At 56.3% G+C, this 22,847-nt stretch overlaps 11 protein-coding genes across 11 annotated transcripts; 3 read left to right on the top strand and 8 right to left on the bottom strand.

Annotated features, from left to right (window-relative positions):
* Positions 1-199: 199 nt before the first annotated feature.
* Positions 200-1,920, bottom strand: BCV69DRAFT_269291 (DUF1692-domain-containing protein; the record flags this gene model as incomplete). The annotated part of the gene is made up of 4 exons (XM_025490887.1): positions 1,606-1,920; positions 1,407-1,520; positions 1,119-1,294; positions 200-1,033 (listed from the first exon to the last, which is right to left on the bottom strand). Exons 1-4 carry the CDS (start codon positions 1,859-1,861, stop codon positions 200-202), a joined length of 1,380 nt encoding a protein of 459 aa, XP_025348692.1. The 5' UTR covers positions 1,862-1,920.
* Positions 1,921-2,155: 235 nt separating this feature from the next.
* Positions 2,156-5,100, bottom strand: BCV69DRAFT_282252 (hypothetical protein). Its single transcript, XM_025492296.1, has 2 exons — positions 4,669-5,100; positions 2,156-4,585 (listed from the first exon to the last, which is right to left on the bottom strand). The coding sequence occupies exons 1-2, from the start codon at positions 4,764-4,766 to the stop codon at positions 2,251-2,253; spliced, it is 2,433 nt and encodes an 810-aa protein (XP_025348691.1). The 5' UTR covers positions 4,767-5,100; the 3' UTR covers positions 2,156-2,250.
* Positions 4,983-7,016, bottom strand: BCV69DRAFT_282251 (hypothetical protein). The gene is made up of 5 exons (XM_025492295.1): positions 6,669-7,016; positions 6,439-6,585; positions 6,347-6,365; positions 6,227-6,276; positions 4,983-6,152 (listed from the first exon to the last, which is right to left on the bottom strand). The coding sequence occupies exons 1-5, from the start codon at positions 6,972-6,974 to the stop codon at positions 5,286-5,288; spliced, it is 1,389 nt and encodes a 462-aa protein (XP_025348690.1). The 5' UTR covers positions 6,975-7,016; the 3' UTR covers positions 4,983-5,285.
* A 119-nt stretch (positions 7,017-7,135) lies between these two features.
* On the top strand, positions 7,136-8,305 carry BCV69DRAFT_282249 (Triosephosphate isomerase). Its single transcript, XM_025492294.1, has one exon. It carries the CDS (start codon positions 7,205-7,207, stop codon positions 7,967-7,969), a length of 765 nt encoding a protein of 254 aa, XP_025348689.1. The 5' UTR covers positions 7,136-7,204; the 3' UTR covers positions 7,970-8,305.
* On the bottom strand, positions 7,636-10,968 carry BCV69DRAFT_269287 (DUF663-domain-containing protein). Its single transcript, XM_025490886.1, has 3 exons — positions 10,483-10,968; positions 8,922-10,398; positions 7,636-8,853 (listed from the first exon to the last, which is right to left on the bottom strand). Exons 1-3 carry the CDS (start codon positions 10,893-10,895, stop codon positions 8,116-8,118), a joined length of 2,628 nt encoding a protein of 875 aa, XP_025348688.1. The 5' UTR covers positions 10,896-10,968; the 3' UTR covers positions 7,636-8,115.
* A 165-nt stretch (positions 10,969-11,133) lies between these two features.
* On the top strand, positions 11,134-13,278 carry BCV69DRAFT_282247 (WD40 repeat-like protein). Its single transcript, XM_025492293.1, has 2 exons — positions 11,134-11,750; positions 11,827-13,278. The coding sequence occupies exons 1-2, from the start codon at positions 11,216-11,218 to the stop codon at positions 13,155-13,157; spliced, it is 1,866 nt and encodes a 621-aa protein (XP_025348687.1). The 5' UTR covers positions 11,134-11,215; the 3' UTR covers positions 13,158-13,278.
* On the bottom strand, positions 13,271-15,263 carry BCV69DRAFT_172839 (MFS general substrate transporter). Its single transcript, XM_025489511.1, has 2 exons — positions 14,362-15,263; positions 13,271-14,263 (listed from the first exon to the last, which is right to left on the bottom strand). Exons 1-2 carry the CDS (start codon positions 14,916-14,918, stop codon positions 13,384-13,386), a joined length of 1,437 nt encoding a protein of 478 aa, XP_025348686.1. The 5' UTR covers positions 14,919-15,263; the 3' UTR covers positions 13,271-13,383.
* Positions 15,264-15,320: 57 nt separating this feature from the next.
* BCV69DRAFT_172787 (hypothetical protein) lies at positions 15,321-16,660 on the bottom strand. Its single transcript, XM_025489510.1, has one exon. The coding sequence runs from the start codon at positions 16,491-16,493 to the stop codon at positions 15,723-15,725; it is 771 nt and encodes a 256-aa protein (XP_025348685.1). The 5' UTR covers positions 16,494-16,660; the 3' UTR covers positions 15,321-15,722.
* On the top strand, positions 16,651-18,620 carry BCV69DRAFT_172745 (MFS general substrate transporter). Its single transcript, XM_025489509.1, has 3 exons — positions 16,651-16,919; positions 17,008-17,337; positions 17,430-18,620. The coding sequence occupies exons 1-3, from the start codon at positions 16,807-16,809 to the stop codon at positions 18,514-18,516; spliced, it is 1,530 nt and encodes a 509-aa protein (XP_025348684.1). The 5' UTR covers positions 16,651-16,806; the 3' UTR covers positions 18,517-18,620.
* A 1,101-nt stretch (positions 18,621-19,721) lies between these two features.
* Positions 19,722-21,865, bottom strand: BCV69DRAFT_172870 (hypothetical protein). Its single transcript, XM_025489512.1, has one exon. The coding sequence runs from the start codon at positions 21,778-21,780 to the stop codon at positions 19,858-19,860; it is 1,923 nt and encodes a 640-aa protein (XP_025348683.1). The 5' UTR covers positions 21,781-21,865; the 3' UTR covers positions 19,722-19,857.
* Positions 21,866-22,385, bottom strand: BCV69DRAFT_172733 (hypothetical protein). The gene is made up of 2 exons (XM_025489508.1): positions 22,267-22,385; positions 21,866-22,175 (listed from the first exon to the last, which is right to left on the bottom strand). Exons 1-2 carry the CDS (start codon positions 22,291-22,293, stop codon positions 21,951-21,953), a joined length of 252 nt encoding a protein of 83 aa, XP_025348682.1. The 5' UTR covers positions 22,294-22,385; the 3' UTR covers positions 21,866-21,950.
* Positions 22,386-22,847: the final 462 nt, after the last annotated feature.

Raw genomic sequence — 22,847 nt, 5'->3', positions numbered from 1 at the left:
GAGCTCAGACCAACAGTTGCCGCGGAGAATTAAAGGCAGGCAGGCAGGCACTCGCCCCAGCCAGCAGAGAGAGCAGACGACCATGGCACACAGAAATAGCGCATGGCAATGGTCAGAATATCGTGTCGTTAGTCTTCATACAAAGAGCACCTTTGCAATCATCAACAGCCAGGTCGCATCGGATCGGACCGACCAATGCTCAGATGAGCTTCCCACCCCTAGCAGTCATCCCATAGCCACTGCCATAGCCATTGGCCATCATCGAGTGAGCACCAACCCCACCTCCGCCTCCACCTGCACTCATCCTCACACGGTAGTGCCAAATGGCAGCGTCCAGCAGACCCGCCAATGTCAGGACACCCCCCACGATGGAGCACAGCTGCGACAGAAAGCGCGAAAAGGGTAGGCGCCATTCCGTGTGCACCGTTCGCAGGGGCGAAATCTCGTAGTTGAAGAAGACGCCAGGCAGGCCCTGGAAGCCATGCTGCACCTGTTGCGGAGAGTGCGTAGCAGCTGTATCACCCGTAGTCTTGCCATGGATATAGTTGGCCGCCGGACTCAGATCGCGAATGTAGTCTGTAGCGCTGTACTGGAACGTGCTCATCGGCTTCCCCTTCAGTGGTCGATACTCTGTCGCGACGACCTTGGTAAAGTACTGATACATCGTAGAGGCAGATTGCTTCTTTCCCCTGTAGCCTGCCAGGGGCTCCTTGATGTCTAGCTTCGTCTTCAATGGCCCACTTTCTGCCATACTTCCGAACAGCCGATGCTTGCCAACAGCACTATGGTCGTCGAATTCGTCCTCTGCGCCAAAGGAAAAAGCATGGATGATATGCCCAAAGTCGTGTTGCTGCTCTTGGCTGTCCTTGAGGTAGTGTACCACGTCGTGAGTGTGGATATTGTTCCGCGAGAATGAGCGACCAGGGGAGAGGTGGAAATTGCCAATGACCTTGTTGATATGGATCTGACCCGATACTCGGCATCCCTCCTTGTTTTGAGCTTTGATCTTCTCTGTCCATCCTTCTTGAATGCACTGTAAGCGGAAGGAGGAATGGGCCAAGATTGTCAGCCTATCCGCCCTGAGTGCTTCAGCAGTGATCGCTTTGCCCTTGTCTCACCTGCTCGATGTGGTCTGGGTCCTCAAAAGTCCAGCCTTTCCGCGAATAGGCCTCTCTGACAGACTCGCACGTTTGACAACAGCCGCCATCCTCCTTTGGCGGCTCTCCGCCGTAGCACGAACCACAGTAGCCTGAACCCCTCTGAGCTGCCAGCCTATCTGCCTCGCCTTTCAGTCCTGAGATTCGTGTCAACAGAGGAGAGGTTGCGGAGACAGTGGTCAGCTACCATGCTATCACCCTCTTCTACCAATCCCCGGCTGGCGCCTCCTCTTCCGTTGGCTTACTCACCTCCCATTGCCTCGTGTACCTCCCCACCTTCGAAGTCCAGCCTGTGTCTCTTGAGATCATGCTTTACGTCCTCTACATGCTCTCCCGAGATGTCCATCACATCAACGCTCATTACTGTCATTCAAAAGGTAGCAAGGTCAGCTTTCCATATCTCACCCCACCTCCCCTGGGAGCCTCCATCACGCGCAACTAAACTCACAATAGCACGGCACCCTCGGGAACTCAATATCCACATTCACCACCAACTTTTCCCCTCTACTCTTATCAACCTCGAGTGAATGATCCAAATTGACTCTACGGTATTCTACCCAACTGCTGAGGGTGAGGGAGAGGATGATGAGGAAGGAAACGAGGGTGAGGAGGGCTCCTGAAGCGGAGCGAATACGGACGTCTTCCAAAGGTCGGGCAAAGGCGTCGAGAGCTCGAAAGGAGCCAAGCGGTCCGTTGCGACCCATGGCTTAGGTCGCTCGATCGAGACAGGAGGTACGAAGAGGTGTTGGTGTTGGTGAGAGGAGCGTAGGAAGTAGGAAGCAGAAAGTGCAAAGCGGGGAAGAGGAGCCTTTTCCGAGACACGCACACACACACACACGCACACGCAGGCGATGCACGCACGCAACACACACACCGCTCGTCTGCCTCGCCTCGGGCATTTGTCCCCACTGGCTTCATCTCAGGAATTATCCGTGCGCAACGCAGCTCCGCTGGCCCCACAGCCTACGCACACTCACTCACACGACACAACTCAAGGGTCGTCTGATCAAAGCATACATTAATGGTAAAATGCACAAGTGAAAACTCAAAGAACCCAACTCATTGTCCGGATCAACCTCTACCGTTACTTGTCTCACCTCGCACTCCTACCCGACCCCGAAGCAGACCCAGGAGCGCTGGACAGGTTACCCCTCCCAGACCAGACGCGTCGCAGGCTCTGCACTGGATTCTCAGATGCCTCAAGGGACCCCCTACTACTTGTGTTCTGCCTGCGCAGAGCGTGAACTCCAGGTGCATGGTTCGCAGGAGGAGTTGCACTGCCCGTTTGGCCGACGCCTAGATTGCCAGCAGTGCCTGATACCCCGCCAGTCTTGTGCGTGGCGATCCTCCCGAGCGCTTCCCTCATCGGATCAAAGTACCGTCTTGTCATCGTGTGCGATCGGTGAGTGGAGAGCACTTGGCTCGTGAGAGCTATGGCGCGCAGTGTACCTGGATCAGCAGTGAGGGCATGTTGCTCATCTACTGCTAGTGAAGGAGCGTCTGCAGGGTCCAGAGGGAATGGCTCTGGAGAGATGGTGGTCAACCCGTGGATGAGATGCACAGGCGTGGCATTCGGCCCATTGACGGCCGCACTCCCGGTAAAGGCCATGCCGGGGTCATGAAGGGGGATGCCATCCTCTCGGAAATTCGACGAAGAGGAGGAGTGGCCGCCAAGGCGCGAAGAGCGCGATCCCAGACCAGCAGCATTGGCCAGGGCCGGCGCCCAACTGGCTTCAAACTCATCTCCGTCAAAGCTAGGGGCTAGTAGAGCTTCATTAAGGGCAGTCTGAGCGATGGGCGGGCCGCCAAGGCCGTAGTTGGCGACGTAGCGAATAGATCGGAGTGGGTCCTTGCCTCTTGCGACTGCCTTGCCTGTCTTGCTTTGGATCTTTGTATAGCCAGGTGCATAGATTGATCGAGCAGTCACTGGCACGGCGTGAGGGCTCCACTTTCGATCTGGGTCCTTCGCAAACGTGCTGATTATTGGCTTGGTGTACTTCCCGTCGGTCGTTGCATTTGCCAAGGCAGCGATACCGCCCCTTGATGCTCCCCCCGATGCGTGACCTGCTCCCCTCCCTCCTTGAGCATCGTCCATAGCATCCCTTGCTTGACGCAGCTTAGCTGCGAGCTTGGCAGCATCAGCTGCAGTAAGGCTATTGTGATTGCTAGAAGTACTCTGCACTCTACGCCTCTCCCAGACCCCAGGCGCAAGCATCGCATCGGCCGCAGAGATACCCTTCAAGGGCGTCTCATCACCTTTCTTGGATGACGCTGCATCTCTCATGTTGGGCAGCGTAAGGTTGGAGCTCTGTGAACTTATACTGGCCTTCCTCCCGTGAGCTCGTGAGGAGCTCTCCGCCCACGAGTCCCGGGTATTGTTGCGACCTGCACCGCTTGCGAAGCCATGCAGAGAGACCGACGATGGGCTCTTCGAGAGTGGCATATCGCTTTGTCCTTCGTGAAGGGCGCCCAGTGAGCCTGCAAGAGCATTGTGTGTGCTGAGCATAGGTGGTGCAGTATGCTGAATCTGGGGCAAGAGAGATATCGTGCGACTCCTCGAGGACATGCGCGATGCAATGGAAGCTGAGGAGACACCACGACCACCACTTGCATAGAAACTCCCTGGACCACCTTCGGTCAATGTCTTGCTAGACGAGCTGGTAGGCATTCGCTGATTCGTGGCTAGTGAGTGAGGGCGAGGCTTGTCTCCTCCAAGAGGAGCGAGGTACTCGTCTCTCCCGGCTGCGCCTTCGCCCGATTGTCCTGCAGCCTCGTCGTCTTCGTGCTGGCTGTTCTTGCCGAGTGTGGCCTCCGAGTCGGTCCGCGATGCCGTTGTAAGATGAGGTGGATGAGTCTGCGAGACAGCCGTGGGTGTCTTCGGTTCTTCCTGAGCCTGTTGCCGACTGGTAGACTCCAATGATTGACCTCCGTCGGAGCCTTTCTGCGAGGGAAATTCCACCGTCGATGCTTTGGTCTGAACGGAAAGACCAGGCTTCTTCTTGCCACCCATCTTGAGTACGACTCCTCCATCCTCATCCTCTTCATCAGATTCCTTCGGTGACGCTTGCAGGCTCTGATCCGGTGTACCAGCAGCACTAGCGCTCGTCCATCCTTCTTCATCGTCGTCCTCACCCTCTTCTCCATCCTTTTGCCGACGATTCTTGCCGCTCGTGGTCTCCTTCTTGCTCTTGGCGGGAGCAGGCGTCTGAGTTGCTAAGTGTGTCTGTGACTTGGACCGCTTCGATGCAAGATGAGAGGTACTGCCGCTGGCTGCGCCAAGCCGGTGCAGCCTGTCGGACGACTTGTGGCTCTTGGCCGAGGGTTTGAGACTATCGCGTGAGGGTCTGCGATCGTGCGATACAAGCGGAGGAGAGCGGGAAGAGCCAGCCTCCGCATTGCTGGTCATGCCGAAGCTAGGGTTGAGAGCACTGGAGAGAGGGAGTGGCGAAAGATGCGATCAGGGGACAACCCTCCTTCGCGTGTTCGCGCCGTCTGGTAGCGAGCAACTCACTTCATCTTGCCTCTGCCACTGCCACTGGATGCGCTCTTCCTTCTGACACCGACTTCCGTGGCCATATCCGAGCTGTTCCGAGAAGCAGCCGTTGTCATCGTGCTGCCTTGGTCAGCGTCGTGAGGTCAAAGGGGGTTGATGGTAGGGTAAAGGTGGTGCCCGACCTGGGTAGCGTATCGGCCGCTGTACGCGGGTCTGGGCCGATCACAGTAAGAGACTGCACAAGGCGGGCGGTGAACGAGGGGGAGACCGCCAACGATCAGGGAGAGCGGCAGGAAGCAGCAGCAGCGGCAAGCGACACGCACACCAGGCGGGGAGGTACGAAAGCAGGGGAGGAACGACGTTGGCAGGGCGGGGCGGATCAAAGGTGGAATGGCAATGGACGCTGGATTGAGCCAAGTGTCAATTGCCGTGCTGCTGCGAGATCCAAAGACAGCCACGCCGCTTCTGGCTCCGATCAGCTGGGGCCGTCTCGCCGCGCCAGTCGAGGCGGGGGGGGGGGGCGGAAACAGGGAGGATGAGGGTAGAGTACACGACGTTTAGCCTCGATACCTTGCATGCCACAAAGCCTAATGTATACCTACTGCTATACTTCTCGTTGCCTTCACTGCACTCTTTCATCCAGCGCGCTCCATGATCTCCACCAGAACAGAGAAGAAGGGAGACTTCAAGATGGCTACGGTCTGTTCAAGTAGCTCTCCCCGATCCTTCGCGCACAGCCCTGCTAGGACCACATCGAGATCCTGCGCGTCTGTTGTTGCAGGTTTTCGCAAAGGCTGCTCAAGCGGCCCTTGAGGTATCTGCTTCTTCTCAGCCCTTCGAGGATAATGAACAATCTCTTGCCCGTGGAGGCCGCCCGATGCCAAGAGTATGTTGCGCTTGAGAGGTGGGGTAGGCAGCCGAGGTTCGGAATGAAGCGAGTACTTCAGCTGCTGCGAACCTGCAATTTGCGTCTGAGCAACAGGTTTGACGTTCAGGCATGGTGATGGCGTGTGGAGACATGTGGAAACGGCTGCCGGGAAAATCTCTGGTCTGATCGGTGGGGCCGAGACGTCCTGAGTCAAGGCCTCTTTGGGCGCATTCGGCTTGACTCTCTTCTTGGGCGCTGCTTTGAGCTGACCCTTGACAACACCTGCTCGGGGAGCTGCGCGCTTCTTGACTGGCTTCTTTGACGGCACTTGCGATGGTACAGATGAGGCTGCCTCGTCCGTCACTGGCTTCGGCGGAGCTGGGGCTTCAGGAGACGCAGCACTTTCGGCTGGTGCTTCCTGTCGAGAGGGAGAGTCGTGCAATGTCGAGGACATCCTCGGCAAAGGACTCATGGCTAGTACATTGAGCGGAGCATGCATTGCGCCTGTGCTCTCGGAGCTACAAGCCTTGGCGGAGCCCTCGACGTCTTGACGACAATCTTGAGAGTCCGGGAGTGACACGGCCTGATTTGAAGTAGAGGCCTTCTCCTGCTTCGTTGAAATTGGGCAGACATTCTTGCGCCACATCAGGATTGGCGAGAGTTAGAACGAAGCTCCTTGAGAGGTGCTCACTTCCCTTACAGACTCACTTGAATCAAGCTTACAAAAGTCGTTGCGTCTTCTACCGTAGCAAACTTGACTGTGGGGAAGGAGGCTACAATGTCAGCATGCTTCGCATCGTGATAGCACTGCTAAGCAATGTCCCGCACGCTGCAGTCTGCGAGAGCTCTAGAAGTCATAAGGTGATTTCTGCTTGTCAGTCGGCGTCATATACTCATGCTGCTATGCAAGTCCAACCTACCCCTTCCGCTTTCAAAGGCCATCTGTAACGGATGGCGACGACCTCTCCCTTGTGAGCGCCCTTGAGAGGAGCTTCTCTGCGCTTGGCACTCGAGCCGCTGGACTGTGAGCTGTCTATGTCGGCAAAGGCGCACAGATTGAGTGACTCCTGCAAGGTGTCAACATCAGCGAGTTGAGCAAGTCAGATCCACCTTGTTCGGCTGCATATATGCACATATGGCTGTGACCTACTAAAGTCATCTTGCCCTCTTCTGCCTGTCCGATCAGCTGACTATTTCCGGTGCTACCTTTCTGTGAAGACGATGATAGCGCCCATTCCACAGCTAATCTGAGCCCAGAGAGGCCTTGACTGGCCGTCGTGGTGTGCTCGGTCACATGGCACAAAAGGGTGGGCTCAGTGAAGGTCTGGAATTTGAGCTCGCCGTCTGGTGAGGCTGCTCTGCCCTGCGTGTATGCCTGCAATACGAATGTATGAGTCGTCTGCGTGGACTGTGATTGCGACTGAGAAGCTGATTGCGACCCATGTGGCGGCAGCATTGTGCCTAGTGTCTGGCAACCTCACAACTGATGGCAAGGAAGTGCACCTCGGTATCGCACTCACACGCAAGGCGGAACTGCGTCAGTTCAAGTCGCCGAGGTGGAGGTGCGTACGGAAAGCGCAATCAGAAGTCGTTCGTCCCTTCCCCGTCCCCTTTGATTCCTACCATCCTTCTCACTCAACCTTTCTTTACTTTGTCCAGCGCCTTTTGCTCTTACACAAGCCCACCATGACATCGGTCCAACGCCCTTCCTCCCGCCTGGTAGGCGTCTCCACCAAGATGTACTTCGACATCCCCACTACCAAGTCCTACCTCTCCAAGGTCCTCTCCTCTCTCCCCTCTAGCCTCTCCGCTCGAGTCTTTCTCCTTCCAGACTTTGTCACTCTCCAGTACTGCGTTGATACTGCTGCTGGTAGTCCTCTCATCATCGGAGCACAGCATACGCACCATGAAGACAAAGGCGCCTTTACAGGAGAGGTCTCACCGCTCGTCCTTGCCCAAGCGGGCGCAAAGTTCCTCGAAATCGGACATGCAGAGCGCAGGAGGCTCTTTGCCGAGACCAACGACGGCGTGGTGGCCAAATGCGTTGCAGCGGCGCGTAACAAGCTCACGCCCCTCATCTGTGTAGGAGAAGTGTCTAAGGAGGGCGGAGAGGAAAAGGCGGTGGAAGAGTGCTGGGAGCAGGTGCACGCCGTCTTTGCCAGCATTCCCAAGGGCTCGCCGGTCATTCTCGCATACGAACCCGTCTGGGCTATTGGAGCAAGTCAACCCGCCACACCTTCGCACGTGGTTGCTGTGACTCAACTACTGAGGCAAAAGTGCGCAAAGGAGGTGGGTTGGACAGGAGACGATCTCACGATCTTGTATGGAGGAAGCGCTGGACCTGGCACCTACGAGAAGATCAAGGACGGAGTCGATGGACTATTCCTTGGTCGCTTTGCTCACGACCCTGCAGCCTTTATCAGGACCATCGAGGAGGTTCAAAAGGCCTGAAGAAGGGAGTGAAAGGCTATTGGCGAGATTTCCGAAGAGCGTCAGACGGTACGGGCGCTCATGAGCCGACAGGTGATTCTGATGAATATAGATTGTAACCACATACATAGACCAAAAACGAAGGCCACATTGGATTTCCGCACTTTTCAGACTTCCATCTCAACCTCTCGGTCTCCTCCGATACCACTCTCTACGCTCTTTCCCTCTGTACCTTCCACGAACTTGACTGGCAGCTCCTCTCCGCCGGCAGTGTATTGCTCAGTGGTATACCTTGGGTAGACGCGCTTGTAGAGTCCCATCATAATCGTATCCATCTGTCCAATCTGCCCATCAAAGTGCGCCTTGTACCTGCCGTGCGTGCCCAATGGCTCCGAGATGTGTCCCGTTCGGCCATACTTTGTTCGCAGCGGGATCGGCTTGAAGTAGCGCACATCCTCTGGCTGGAAGAACATCCAGCGGATGGTAGCTGTGCGACGGTGGATCTTGAAAGGCTCACCGGTGAGGACGACGCGCTTCACATTGACTCGCAAGGGTCCACCACCGTTCTTTCTCAGGAGAGATCCAGACCCAATCAGTGAGGGGTACTGTGTAGCTCCGACTCCACGCTCGTCATAGCCGCGCTCGCCGTTTGGGTCGTCCCCACCCCAGCTACGAGGTTGTAAGAATGTAGCAGAGGGGGAGCCAAAGGTAATCGGGGCATAGATGGTCGCTACGCTCGGAGCGGGAGTCGGAGGAGGGAGGAAGCGGAAGAACTTGTGTGGGTGAACGTTGACTGAGCCGTCTTCTCCACTCGGGCGCAGCGAGGAGGACGAGGCAAGAGAGTGTTCCGAGTAGATCGGATTGACGCGGAGCAAGCGTGGGCCCATCAAGAGGAGGACGGGGTCCTGCAAAGAGAAGTCTTGTGGGTCAGCAACGAATTCGGTCCAACTACCCTGCCAGCAGCATCACTCACCTTGCTCTTCACAGTCTCTGTGTACTCGGTATTCCTGATGATACTCAAGTTCATCACCGTCTTCTTGTGCTCATGGCGCAGCAGACCCCACACCGTCATGGGCAGCAAGCGAGTGCTACGCTCCAGTGCTCCGAATTTCCTCGCCATTTCAATAGGTACGTCTTCCAGCTCTAGGCCTACGAGATGACCACTGGGGACACCTTCAATGCGCGCTCTTCCCTCGACAGCTCTCTTGACACGGTCCCAGTCTTCAAATTGGAAGATTCGAGAGTACTCGGGCGGTAGCTCCTCGTAAGCGTCCCACGTGGACGACCTCAGCGAGGCCAAGCCACGGTAGCGAGCAAAGCGCTGTCTTGCGGGAGTGTATAGGGGCGTATCGACCTCATCGGGGAACTGCAGGTCTTCTGCCGCCCGCTTGCTACGCTCCTGACGTTGCTGAGACTCTTCGAACATGGCGGCGTCATCATCTGAAGCGCCGTCATCGTCATAGCCGAAGTCCTCGTCGTCCAAGCCCGCCTCCGAAGGTGCGCTCAGTCCATTGAGGGCGCCTCGTGAAGGTCCAGCTACGGGGAAGTCATCATCCATATCAGGCAGCCCTTCTTCGCCTAGAGCTTCGGGTTCGCTTTCCTCCTCTTCATCGTCAAGCTCCTCGTCGATGAGCCATCTGGTCTTGTACTTGTCTTCCGGAGCTTCTTTCCTCTCGATTGCCACCTGCCTCTGTTCTCCCTCTGCCACTTCCTCTTCTGTTGGCCAAGTCTGCTCATTAGCCCCAAAGTCGCCTTCGCTGACCTCATTCTCGCTCTGCAGGTCATCGGCTTCCTCTTCATCGCGCTCTTCGAGGATCGCGTGGCCATCGGCGGTAGTGGCAGCCATGTCTACGTCCATCGCTGCAGCTCCATTCCTCCGCTTCGGCTTGCCTTCTTCGCCAAGGTCCAGCACCCTCTTGAGTCTGAAGTCCCCAAAGTCCCGAACGTGAACTAGGCGCTGAGCGCTGAACTGAGCATTGCCCCTCGTCCAGCCCTTGACGACAAGTGTACCCTTGCCAGCTACCTCGCCTTCCACCCACTTGGCTCCCTCCGAGATGAGGTAGGGTCTAGCTTCCCTCCAGCTGGGAAAGCGAGGGACCGTGGTAGCAAGGGTACGCAGAAGTCCATCCCTCTCGGCCTCTGCGTCGATAGCATGGACTTTGTCCGTCGTAGGAGAGAAGTATCTGATGAAAGATGCGAGCGATTTCCGGATGCTCGTCTTCTCTGCATTGCTTCCCTCGGAGAGGGTGGGCACTACGGCCAGGACCTCTGGCATGCCCTGAGCGTGGAGGATGCGAAGGGCAAGCTCGCCCCAGGACCCTTCTTCGATGGATTGTGAGGGCGAGAGGAGGAGAATGACGAAGTCTGAAGATGCTACGGCGGAGAGTGAGGGATAGAGGGAGCCGTACGGCAGAGGCAGGAACTGCAAGGTGGTGGAAGGGCGAGGGATTCTGGGCAGATGGAGCAATAGGTGCGGAGGCACATGGTCAGCGCAAGGAGCAAACGCATTTGCCTACCATGCTGCGATGACTCACCGTATCCTGCATGACTCCCTGCCTTCTTTGAGTACTGTAGCGACATCATGACCGTCTATCGGCTCTACGCCCTTGTGAGCCTCGAGTGTCCTGCACACCTCCCAGGCGTCTCCATCGGGGGTGAGCTCTAGTACGCTGACCACCTTTGGGACGCCCTTCTTGACGAACATGTCCTCAACCTTCTTCAGTGCCTCCCTCTTTGCAAGCTGCATCTGCTTTGCATGGTTCTTGCGAGTGACGCCATTGCCATGCCCGGACTTTGCAGTGGTCGAGGTGGACGTGGTGGAGGCTACTGAGGCTGGTCTTCCCTTTGCGAGCTTCTTGATGGAGGACTTTGTCGAATGACGCGCCTTGAACGTCTTGTTCTTCTGCTTCAGCGTCGATCGGTGATGATGACCGCCATCGGGAGCCATGCTGGGCAGCTGGTGGGAATTGGCAAGTAGAGGCTGGGTGATGGTGAGGTCCACTCTGGGTGGTAGCGTCTGTGTGTCGCTCTTTGGCTGCGAGGCGCTTCCGCTTCAAAATTTCCCTTCGAGGCAGAGACGAGCTGCAGCCATTTCCAACTCCGCTCCCATTCCTTCGCGCAACGGAAGCAGGATTTTTGGAAATAAGCGGGCGGCCAGGCGGTACAGGGCGAAGCAACACCCGCCGCAAAGGGCCAGCGGCTACCACTGCTCATTCCCAGATCCATACCTTCATCTTCATCTGTACATAGAGGAATCTGGTCAGGACCATGGCCACTCTCGCTCCGATTCCCACGGCCAAGAGGCAAAGGCTCAACGCTGCCGCCGAGTCAAAGAGAGTTGCAGCACTCGTTGATGAGGGAAAGCTCAACCCCACAACGGACAATGTCATCATCCAGCTCCAGTCTTCCGTCGATGGTGAGACACTGGGGCCTTCCATCAGCTTGCCAGCTGGCAATACGGGGCAGAGAGAGTTGCAGATGATCGTTAACCAACTGCGGAGGCAGAGCAGAGCAGGCAAGAAGAGGAGAGTGGATGATGGCAGCGAGTCGCAGGAGGAGGACTACGATGATGATGACGACGAGGACCTGCCTTTTGCCTTCCATCTGGACGTCTCTACAAGTGAAGGCACCTCAACACAGCCCACACGTCTGGACATCACCACCTCCATCTCGCAAGACGTATTGCAGGCTGCCTTTGCTCGCAAGCTCGACCTCAGCGCCGAAGACACGCTGCGAATCGTATTTGAGCCACAGGCAGTCTTCAAAGTCAGGCCAGTGAGGCGGTGTAGCAATACCTTGAGCGGTGAGTCAGCACAATACCGCTTCCCAGTCGCACATCACGTACTCACGCTTCTCTGCGCCACTCCGTACCCATTCAGGCCACGCTTCTCCGATCCTCTATTCCATTTCCTCTCCCTCCTCTTCACTGTTCCTCACCACTGCCGGCGACAAGACTGCACGGTTATGGGACGTGGATGCCGAGTTGCCTCTTCATACCCTCAAGGGCCACAATGACTGGGTCCTTACCGCCGCTTGGGACCCACTGGAGCGGAGATGCGCTACAGGAGATATGAGCGGTGTCATCTACTTGTGGGACAGCATCGACTCAAAGTCGTATGGTGTCAAGGGGTGGGGCAGTAAGAGCGGAAAGCAGGTGGAAGAGGAGCGGATGGCTGCCCTTGCTCAAGAAGCAGGGGGCGTCATGCCGACCGAAAAGCCAAAGATGAAGGTGGCGGAGAAGAGGGCCTTGCGCCATGCGTCTCCTCCCGGAAAGGTCTTGAAGGGCCACACAAAGTGGATCACCTCGCTAGCTTTTGAACCGGCTCACTTGAACGCCTCCTCCCCTCGGTTAGCTTCCTCGTCCAAGGACGGCACAGTGAAAGTCTGGAACACCTCCACACGGACCTGCGCCTTCACCCTTGGCGCCCACTCTTCTTCTGTCAATATTGTGCGGTGGGGCGGGGAGACGACTTCCAGCGGCGCCGGAGTGCTGTACACTGCAGCCAACGACAGGACAGTGAAGGTGTGGGACAGCGCAGACGGAAAGTTGTTGCGTTCTCTCGACTCGCACGCTCATTGGGTCAACACGCTTGCCCTCTCTACCGACTTTCTACTCAAAGCTGGCGCGTTTGACGAGCGGAAGGGCGGACTGATCGAAGGACTGAGCCTGGCTAGCTCTTCGGCCGGAGAGATCCAGCAGGCAGCTCTCAAGCGCTTCAAAAAGTTCACAGCTCAGCAGCCGGAGACTGTCGTCTCGGGTTCCGAGGACCACACTCTGTTCTTCTGGCCTCCGCAGGTGGGGGGAGACAGGACTGCTGGCGAGGCGGGAGGCATCACACCCAAGAAGCCCCTAACGAGGATGACCGGCCATCAGAAGAGCGTGAACCACGTTGCCTTCTCTCCCGACGGGAGGTTCATCGCCAGCGCCAGCTTCGACTCGAGTGTGAGGCTGTGGAACGGTCGAGACGGCAAGTTCATCGCAACTCTGCGTGGTCACGTCTCATCAGTGTATCGTCTGTCCTGGTCATGTGACTCGCGTCTCCTCGTCAGCGCCAGCAAAGACTCAACGATGAAAGTGTGGGATCTCAAGACGTACAAGATCAAAGTCGACTTGCCAGGGCACGACGACGAGGTGTACTGTGTGGACTTTGTCGGCAACAAGGTTGCCAGTGGCGGGCGGGACCGACAAGTCAAGATTTGGAGGGCATAGTGGGAAATCGTCACTGGCACATCTCATCTCACCCTTTATCAACGAAAAAGCACTGTACGATTTCCCGACATCATATTGTCCACAAAATCATATCTTACGCGGGTGCGGCTATACAGTAGAGTACATTGTGGTTCAGACTGCCTTTACAAGTGATCGGGACAATCTCAGGCGTGTCACCACCTGCAGGGGAAAGAATGGTCAGCCGGACGAGGGGGTGGGACACACGTCAGTCAGCCATTCTAACATTTCTACTTCTCGTACTAATGAGACCCTGCTCGCTGAGTTGTCCCTTTCCGCAACTCACCATTAGCAGAGCGCCCAATCCTAGACTTCCACCAGAGAATCCCTGTGCTCCCGTAAATCCAGCGGGGGATGCAATGATCCATCCGCAAATGGGCGAGCCCAAGAGTGCAGCAACGGCTGCGCAGGCAGAGAGTTGTCCCAGGGCCGAGGAGATACGTCGGAGGTCTGGGGTGACAGAGGCGGTGCAGCTGGCCAGGAGAGAGATGACGCCTCCCGATGTGAAACCGTAAAAGCCTCCTACCACGAGAACGCCCGCTGGACCTGTCACGCCCATCGAGGCAAAGACGATGATCATACATGCTCCAGCGCAGAAGATGATCAAGTTGAAGGCGCCCAGCTTGTCCGCTGCAATTGGCACCAACAATCGTCCAAAGATGCTCGCAGCATTGAGTATCGACAGTGAGTACACTTGCAAGCTGCTGCTGAGGCCTTTTGTACCTCCCCATGTAGGCAGGAAGAACAATGTATAAGTGAGGCCAAGGAAGACGAAGAAGTAGGCTAGAGCGAACAAGTCGTATGGCAAGTGTCGGAAGGCTTCTGCGTAGAAGAAAGGTTGGCGAGGTGGTGCAGGTCCTGGCGCACTCTCCTTCTCAGGGCTAGTGCTTTTACCTTTGAAGAGTCTCAGATTAGTCTGGTGTTGCGGAAGAGGTGAAGTGACCGTTGCGGCGGTGAAGCATAGCAGACCAAAGACGATGAAGCCAATGGCGCGCCAGGTCCAGCCAAAGCCGACATTGTCCAGAAGAGCCTTGACGATGATTGGCCACACGACGCCTCCCAAGGACGAAAATGATACAACGATGCCACTGAGGCGGAAAGGGGAGGGTAAGAGATGCCGCTCAACGCGTCAGTCCCACGAGCACGAGCTGATTATGGTCCACCTCACTCGCCTCGCCAGACTCACATTGCAATTCCCTTTTTCTCCTTGAACCAGATCATACAGCAGGCGATTGGTACTGAGAAGGAGCACGCCAGCGACAGACCCTGCAGGATACCTTGAGCTAGCAGAATCTGATAGTACTCTGTGCACAAGCTCGTGAGCATGGCCGACAGCGGGTACACGATGGCTTGATAGATGAACAGAGGACGCGGGCCAAAGCGGTCCATCAAGAGGCCACCTACCATTCCGCCTAAGAAGATGAGTCCAAAGGATACGCTTCCCACCCACGCAATGGCATTGGGCGAAGAGTCTGGCAGTAAAGTCGTTTCATAGTAGTCTTGAAATACGCCAAAGGCGTTTGAGAATCCGAAAGTCGAGAAGAGACAGGCCGAGGCTCCTGCCACGGAGAGCCAGGCTGGAGCGGTGAGGACAGTGGGAGTTGGAGGTGCAGCTACCTTTGCCGGTGTGAGCTTTTCCTCGGCCGGCGAGATTGGTGCAGTGGGATCTGGTGACGACGTTGCGTCAACATGCTTCTCTTCGGGAGACAGAATGGTCTCCGAAGGATGTGTGGAAGACGACATGGTTGCAAAGCCGATGGAGATCGACAACAGATGAAGAGGAAGCCGATGAGGTGGGCAGAGGAGTTGCTCTTCAGGATTTGAGGAGAGCGATGCGAGGAAACGGATACCCCTGTGTCACCTTAATGTACGTTCTTCGAGACCCGAAGTGACTCGCTTTAGGTACACAATCGATGAGGAGTTGTTGAGATCGGGTCGCTTAACGGCTTACTCGCTGAGTCCCTGCTTACTTGCTGAGCACGGTCGTAAGGCTCGTGCCGCACTATCGCGGACTTTGGCATCTCGGCGCGGATCTCCAGTGCCGCCTTGGTGAGATGCGCTTCGCGCCTCGGCCAGACGCTGCTATATTTGGAGAACACGTGTTAGCAGCTCGACCCCTTTCCAACGCGGCTCTGCAAGTCCGCCGGTGGTGGGGTGCTCCCCGCCCATGACTCCGGTGGTGGACCTCCGCGCTCCCCCGATAGGAGAGTAAGCTTGTCACCGTTGTGCAGAGGAGAGTAAGCTTCTCATCGGTGTGCAATGCTTGAACTTCTCGTTTTGAAAGATGGTAGCGAGATGAAGCAGATCAGGTTGTGCAGAGGTTGTAGTCGATGATCGGCGTCAACATTACTGTAGTGAATGCTTATGATCGCAGCCCTTGCTACACGCAGTTCGTACGCCTCCGGTGGGTAGCCGCGCCTTGGATCTCGCCTGGTCATCCTCCTAGCACACCTTTCAATGGTGGTAAAGTCATTTGATTCTGGGAAAGTGAAGAGACAGAGTCAATTTGGCAGGAGAAGTAAGCAATGAAGTCGGACGCGATGGACCTTAGCATCGAAAGCCTCGCACTGTCGGCAGATGCCGTTGAAGTTGGTTTTGCCCGAGCACACCAAGGTCTCGTCGCACTCTGAACGGTGAACCACTTTGTCCGATAAGAGTGGCGAGGGGAAGAAGTGCTAGCAACCTTGAGGCTGCTAGTTCCTCTTGGGTCTGGTCAGGAAGATCCTGGTGTGCCTGTCGGCCGGCAATTGCTTCAGAGAGATAAGAAGATGCTTCCGGGCTTGATGACCCTTGCGAATGTCCTCTGTGGCTGCTAATATTCCTCACCTCGAGACCTTCACGCAAGCCCCAGCCCAGCGCTGGTGCTGACTGCCAGCTGCCAAGACCTCGCCCCACACCGCGCCTGGCTTGCGTGGCTTGGCGCCCTCGAAATGCGGGTGATCGGAACCAAGACTTCCCTGTCACAGCGGTGAGCGCAATTGCCTCGCCAAGCCAACTTTGGAAGGGCGCTTGTCCCCCACAGCAGAGAATTCTTGCTGTGCCCTCGTACTCTTGAGCAATGGCCCAATTCATGTCCAGCTGGGCTAAAGATAAGCAGCCACCTCGAGGCCCTTGTTCGAGCTTCACGACCTTCCTGTAGGCCCTACGCCTCTCACCACCATCCACAGCCAGGCCGAGGGGGCACGCTGCCAAACTCACGAGCAGTGATCGCAGCTGTCCCGTCTTCGTGAACTTCATGGATCGGTGGAGATAAAGAGGGGAAGGAAGAAACCCTTGCGTTGCCTCTGATCGGGCATGAAGATGGTGGCGGGGTGTCATCTTCGGAGCAATCAAATGCCGGTATGAACAATGCCATTCGACCTGCCTCGATCTGTAAGTCACAGCGTGCTGTGTCCGTTATCTCGCCAAGTCAAGGATCTTCACACTCGAATCGAAGAAGAGGTACGGAAGCTCCAGAGCATGATTGTACAGTGCTAGATACAGTTGGGGGGTTGCCAAAAGCATATATATCAACACGAGGCAGATTGTCGGACGTGAGTGCCTCACCGACACCGCACCCTACAGATCCTTCGTCGCTCCCTCTTCTTGTCTCGGTACCGATCCTTTCAAGCTCCCCTCCCCAAGCCTCACCATGACTCGCTTCTGTCTCGGTCACCCTGAGGTGAATCCGCTCAATGGCAAGGCCAAGCAGCTCCCCATTGTCAACCCTATTGACCGCCACGGTCGTGTATTCTTCTTCAGCTGGTGAGTGATGGGCACCCCGAAGAATGGAGGTCTCATGCGGCCTATTTGCTCATACTCGTTGCATGCCTCCCTACTCTTCCTCCCCCAGGCTTTCCTTCATGCTGTCCTTCGCAGCATGGTACGCCTTCCCACCGCTTCTCGCACGTACCATCCGAGTCGACCTCAAGATGACCCCCGTGCAAGTCCTGAACTCCAACATCATTGCCCTCATCGCCGGATTCATGATGCGTGTTTGCGTCGGTCCCCTCTGTGATGCTTTTGGTCCCCGTAGGGTCATGGTCGGTATTCTCATCGGTGCTGCTATCCCCTGTGGTCTGTCTGGAGCCGTTACGAACGTCAACGGACTCTACGCTATTCGATTCTTTGTTGGACTTGCCGGTGCTACCTTTGTTCCCGCCATGGCTTGGTGCTCCAGCTGGTGAGTAGAATTGATCACTGTGCATACCCATCGCCCCCTTCGGAAAGACCGCCAGGAATCACATCGTAGACTCTCCTACGCTTGCATCACAGGTATGATCGAGAAGTTGTCGGTACTGCAAACGGTTTTGCTGCTGGCTGGGGTAACGCCGGAGCTGGTGTCACCTACTTTGTCATGCCCGCTGTTTTCGACAGTCTGGTCAGGGACAGGGGCCACACTCCCCACGTCGCCTGGAGGATTGCATTCATCGTCCCCACCATCTTGCTCCTCTGCGCGGCTGCTGGTGCTTACTTTCTCTGCGATGACATTCCGCTCGGAGCCTGGAAGGATCGCCACAATGCTACAGCTCAGGCTGTAGCTGAGACTGTCGGCGACACCAAGATCTCCGCTACCTCTTCCAGCGACTCCGTTGGCAAGCCTTCTGGCGAAAAGGTAGCCGGTGGCAACAACCACATCATCGAGGACACCGACTACGAGGCGAACAGGGGGATCGCTGGTGCTCCACGGATGGAGGTGGTGCAGAAGCCTTCGCTACGTACCGCTGTCCCCCTCATCTTTACCTGGCAGACCTTCATGCTGGCTCTTCCCTACACGTGCTCCTTTGGTGGTGAGCTTGCGGTCAACTCTATCCTCTCCAGCTGGTACCTACAGCACTTTGCCCACCTGGGCTGGACACAGACTCACTCCGGCCAAGTCGCCGCCATCTTTGGCCTGCTCAACGTCGTCACCCGTCCCGCGGGAGGCTTTCTAGCCGACTACATCTACGCCAAGGCTCCGCAGGGTAAAGGAGTTCACTTCAAAAAGTTCTGGTACATGTTCCTCGTCTTCATGCAGGGCGTCTTCCTCCTGTGGATCGGACTCACTGGACCCAGACTCAATCCCGTTGGACTCGTGGGTGGGATCTGCGCAATGGCCGTCTTCATGGACGCGGCCAACGGAGCTGCCTACTCCCTCGTGCCGCACGTCAATCCTGAGATCAATGGTATTATGAGTGGTCTAGTCGGTGGGTCAGGCAACCTGGGGGGTGTCGGCTGGTCCATCGGCTACCGATTCGCAGGCGGGTATGCAACGGGCACTTGGATCATCGGTGTAGGCAGTATGGCCATTGCACTCATCTGCCTGGTCATCCCTACCCTGTCCAAGAAGCAGAAGGCAGGTGGAGGCTACATGGCTCAGTAAATGAGGCCCATGTGCACATCACTCGTCTGTTTCAGACAAGATCGCTTCGGTCCTTCGTACCCATTTTGTCATCGTTTTCCGCTTCCTAACAATTTCCGATCGGACCTCCGCGTCTCGTATTTTGTCGCACCTCTCCTCTCTGCCTGAGCTTCTCTTCTCTTTGCTCATTAGTCACGATGAAATTTCCTCCCTTCGACCGACTTCTCAAATGCAACGCGTGGCGATTGGCAGTAGCACATCTGCCAAGCGAGGCCACGACTTTCACACAGGCGGCATGATCAGACGGGAGAAAAGGGTGGCGACTGGCGACTGCCTCTCCCACACGGGACGAGGGGGCAATAGGCGGTGGAGTCCTGAGTGCCGTGCCGGAACTGGTCCGACTAGCCTAACCGACGGAGTCTAGAGCTAAATCAAACCCGTAGCCGAGATCCCACCGTCGTCGTTGCCACTCACTCGCTATGCGGAATGTTTCTTCTTCTGAGCCTGAGCCTGAGCCTGAGCCTGAGCATGAGCATAGCCTGAGCCTGAGCGCAAGCACAAGCGCACGCTCAAGCACAAGCACTCAAGGCGGGTAGCAGCGCGTGTGAATTGCAGAACAGCTCGAGTGGACGAAGAAGCAAAGAGCGGGACACATTGGACGCATTGCATTGGACCGTTCGCCAATTGCATCTGCACGCACGCAAACTTCAGAGCAAGAGAGAGAGATGTGGGAAAAGGAAAATTTGCAAAAGTGACGTGTATTATCGATCGACAAGCGAGAAGATTAGAAGTCTGACTTGCAGGTGTATCGTCAGCTGCTTGCTGTAGCCATGACGAGAAGACGAGTCAAAAAAGATACAGGGAGGAAGACCACCGAGGACAGGGTAAGCAAGGCGAGCGTATCAGTGAGAGTAGTAAGCGATGAGAAGGTGTGTATACAGGTCGTGTCTTGACGACGAGGAGAATTTTCAGGTGACTTGCGACTGTGATCGTCGAATATATATCCCGGCACCTATGCCACAAAAGATGTGGAAGTATGATGGTAGCGTGTGGCAAAGGAGTTGGCCAGAGAGAATCAGAGCCAAGCATCGCGGTGCGAGAATACTGAATGGAGATACGAGAGGGGGAAAAGCGATGATGTGACGAGGATGATGTGGACTCTGAGATGGTTTATCTGCTTATGTGCTCCATCGAGCTGAGCCCTGTGTGACGCTTCGCATGTCATTGTACTAACGAGTGTGATGTCTGAGTCGACACTGACGAGAGAATGGTGGGAACCGTGCAAAGCCGAGGGGCCGACTTGTGATGCAGGACATTGGCAAGCTACCCATGAGAGCTGACGGCGACCATTGAGGCGTGATGTCATAGTCTTACGCCAAATCTAGACAGTGCGTCTTTATCTGAGTCGCTCCTGATACCGATGGGCATAGCGCCGTCGGATCGGCGTCGCACATCTGATGAAGACGCCGTCTCCTTGACGGGGCCCTTGCTAGTCGGCGATCTCTCTTCCGGCGTGGTCAGGGGTGTTCCTCCACTGCCACTTTCATTGCCAGAGTCCACGTAGCTACGGGTGGAGGAAAGCCGGGGATGAGTGCCGGTAGACATCGGAGTCGATGCACTTAGTGAGCTCGTGCTGAGTTGGCCACCCATCAGAGTGTCAAGAAAGCTAGGCCGAGGCAAGGCAGAATCGCGAGCGACCGTTGACGGACCATTGAGGCGCAGACTGAGAAGAGCACCAGCAGCTGCACTGCCGTCACGTTCCGCTTGCATCGCAGAAGGGATCTGTTGAGGAGTGGAATCGCCGCCAAGTTGTGTTCGACGGACGTAGTGCTGCTGCTCATGTTGCCGTTGCTGTTGGTCGTGTGCAGTCTCGAAACCAGCATCGCGCATATTTGACTCGGTCAGGAGAGTGCCAGACCCACTAGCGCCTCCACCTAGACGGAGTCGCTTCAGCTCGCCGGTCGAAGACGACCTGAGTCGCTTGAGTGGTGGACGATTCGCACTCATGGAGGACTGGTTGAGCCCGTCTGCACCTTCCATGGGTCGCTTCAGCGAAGCCGACTGTGCGACGGCGAGCGAAGGGGAGGTAGACGCAAATACAGACGAAATCTGATATTGGCCTACAGATGTCCCAGTTGCCTGTGTTGATCGGCTCGCGGCAGGTGTCGATGAAGGATGGGCGCTTTCGTTGGCCGTCGCGGGGCTGTCAGGGCTGTCTTCTTCATTGCCGACCGACTGACCATCATGGCCGCCTGAGGGAGTGTCAAGAGCAGCGACGGGATCAGGGTATTCCTCCTCGTCGATGTGCAGACCCCACTCGCCTCCAGCTTCGCCGACGAAGCGTGGGTCTTCGCTGACCCTGCCGAGACGGCCCTCACGAAGATCCTTCTTGGTGTAGTACGATACAATGTGTACCTTGCGTCCGGAAGTGGTGATCATACTGAAGGACTGCTTAATCAACCCATCGACCTTGTATTGATTGGTGCGTGGACCAGTGGGATCGTTCGGCGACCTCTTGCGGGCCTCAAGCTCGCGGTAGGTGAGGAAGCAGCCACTGACACGACTAGCACTCCAGCATCGACCATCTGTCCATCGACGCATGCCAGCTTCGTCCTCGTCCCAGGCAAAGACGCTGCCAGACTTGACCAGGTCGACGCGCTCCGCTTCTAAAAGACGTCGTTGAATTCGGCGAGGCGGGGGAGAAGCCGACGTCGAGGCGAACCCGGTAGGAGAAGGACCTGACGCTCCAGAGACTGAGGCGTTGGGAGGCAAGTCGCAAGCCGCGAGTAGCAGGATGGCGTCTGCAGACGTCTTGATATGGCCAGTGTATGTAAGGGAAGGCGATGAGAGACTCGTAGCAGTAGGAGAAGAGAGCTGCTTTGCAGAGGCAGGATGAGACGCATTCCAATCCCGTCGTGAAAGCGATGCAGGAGATGCACCAGAAAAGGCAGCGTCGGAAGTAGAGCGTTGATGGAGGTGACCGACTTGGGAAAGACTGTGTGGGTGAGTGCGCGAAGTGGGGCTTCGCAGAGGACTAGAGGCAGAGTGTTTGGCCTCAGGAAGGTAAGGATATGCAACGGTGCGTCGGGTCTTGTCGTCGATTTGATGGATCGGCGAAGGATGAACACCGTAGACACTCAATCCTCGGTGCGCATGAGGCTGGTACTGGCTTTGAACATGTGAAGGGTAGCTGATCATATGTCCAGCGGAGAGGTGGGGCCCATCAATCGTCCTTCCTCCGACGTGTGCTGGCTGTTGGCCGACTGTATGCTGATACGGCAACATTTGAGAATAGTGAAATTTGCTTGGGATGTTTCGAGCAGTCTCTGTTTGTAAGATGAAATTCCGAGCGAAGAGGAGGGAAGAGACTGATCGAGTTTGATAGACCAAAGCGTCGAAGAATCTATTGAATTTACGTCGGAACCGTATGGGCCGACAGAACCTCGGCTTTCAGCTTAAAGCAGAATGATGAAGTGATGTGTAGGGGCAGCAGAGACCCCCAACGTCTTGTGACAGAGGAGAACTATCCTCGACGGGGAGACAAGGGTCGTGAGAAGATGAACCTTTGACTGGAGTCGAGGGACAGGTAAAGAGGTCAAGGGGATGAGGAGAGTTGGTGAAAGAGGAGAAGCAATGGCTGTGCGTCTATGAGTCGTTGGCAGCGTAGCGAATATCGGACGCTGGGAAGATGAGATTATCGTGGTCAGGATGGGATGGTGGAGAGGAGGGGTAGAGGTGAGGGGACGAGGTTTCGCCTACCCATGTGCCCACCGCGCCCAAGGTTGTGCGTGGTCGCATGCCTGTCGGGATCTGAAAGCGCTGTACGGCCTTTGCCACTGGGATGCCTCTGGCGATGCGCCCGATGGCCCCTTTGCTGCATGGATGCAATTCAAATTGAGCGCGTCTGCTTAGCTCCGTCTCAACGTGGGTCTTGCGTTTTCAAAGTAAGCCCTGCAGGCCAGTGTCAGCAAATTCCACTCGCCTCTGCTCTGGCGCCACTCTTCTTCCCCGCCTACACCACGTCAGCTTGCACCATCTGCCCGTGCCGGCGTCGGGCTAAAGATCCCTCCTCGAGTCTCCGTGCGGAAGCTCGCCTCTGCCAGCCCCGCCCTCGCTAACGGAGATAGTTGTCAGAGAAGAGAGCTCTAGACATTGAGAGCTCAGAAGACTAGAGGGTCCAGAAGTCTTCAGCGTGCGAATGAAATTGAGCTCATCTCACACCCTACACCCTCCGACACCTCAGCACACAAAGGAATCGGCACACGCAAGGACATGAGACCCGCTGGATGTGCCTGTCCCGTCTCTAATCTCCACCTCCACGTTTTGCAGAGGTATGCACCAGCAGGCTGAAT

The sequence above is a fragment of the Pseudomicrostroma glucosiphilum genome, assembly GCF_003144135.1.
Source record: "Pseudomicrostroma glucosiphilum strain MCA 4718 unplaced genomic scaffold BCV69scaffold_5, whole genome shotgun sequence".
Lineage (NCBI taxonomy): Eukaryota > Fungi > Basidiomycota > Exobasidiomycetes > Microstromatales > Microstromataceae > Microstroma > Microstroma glucosiphilum.
Note: the sequence above shows the minus strand (reverse complement) of the source record. Positions and strands in the feature narration are given on the sequence as shown.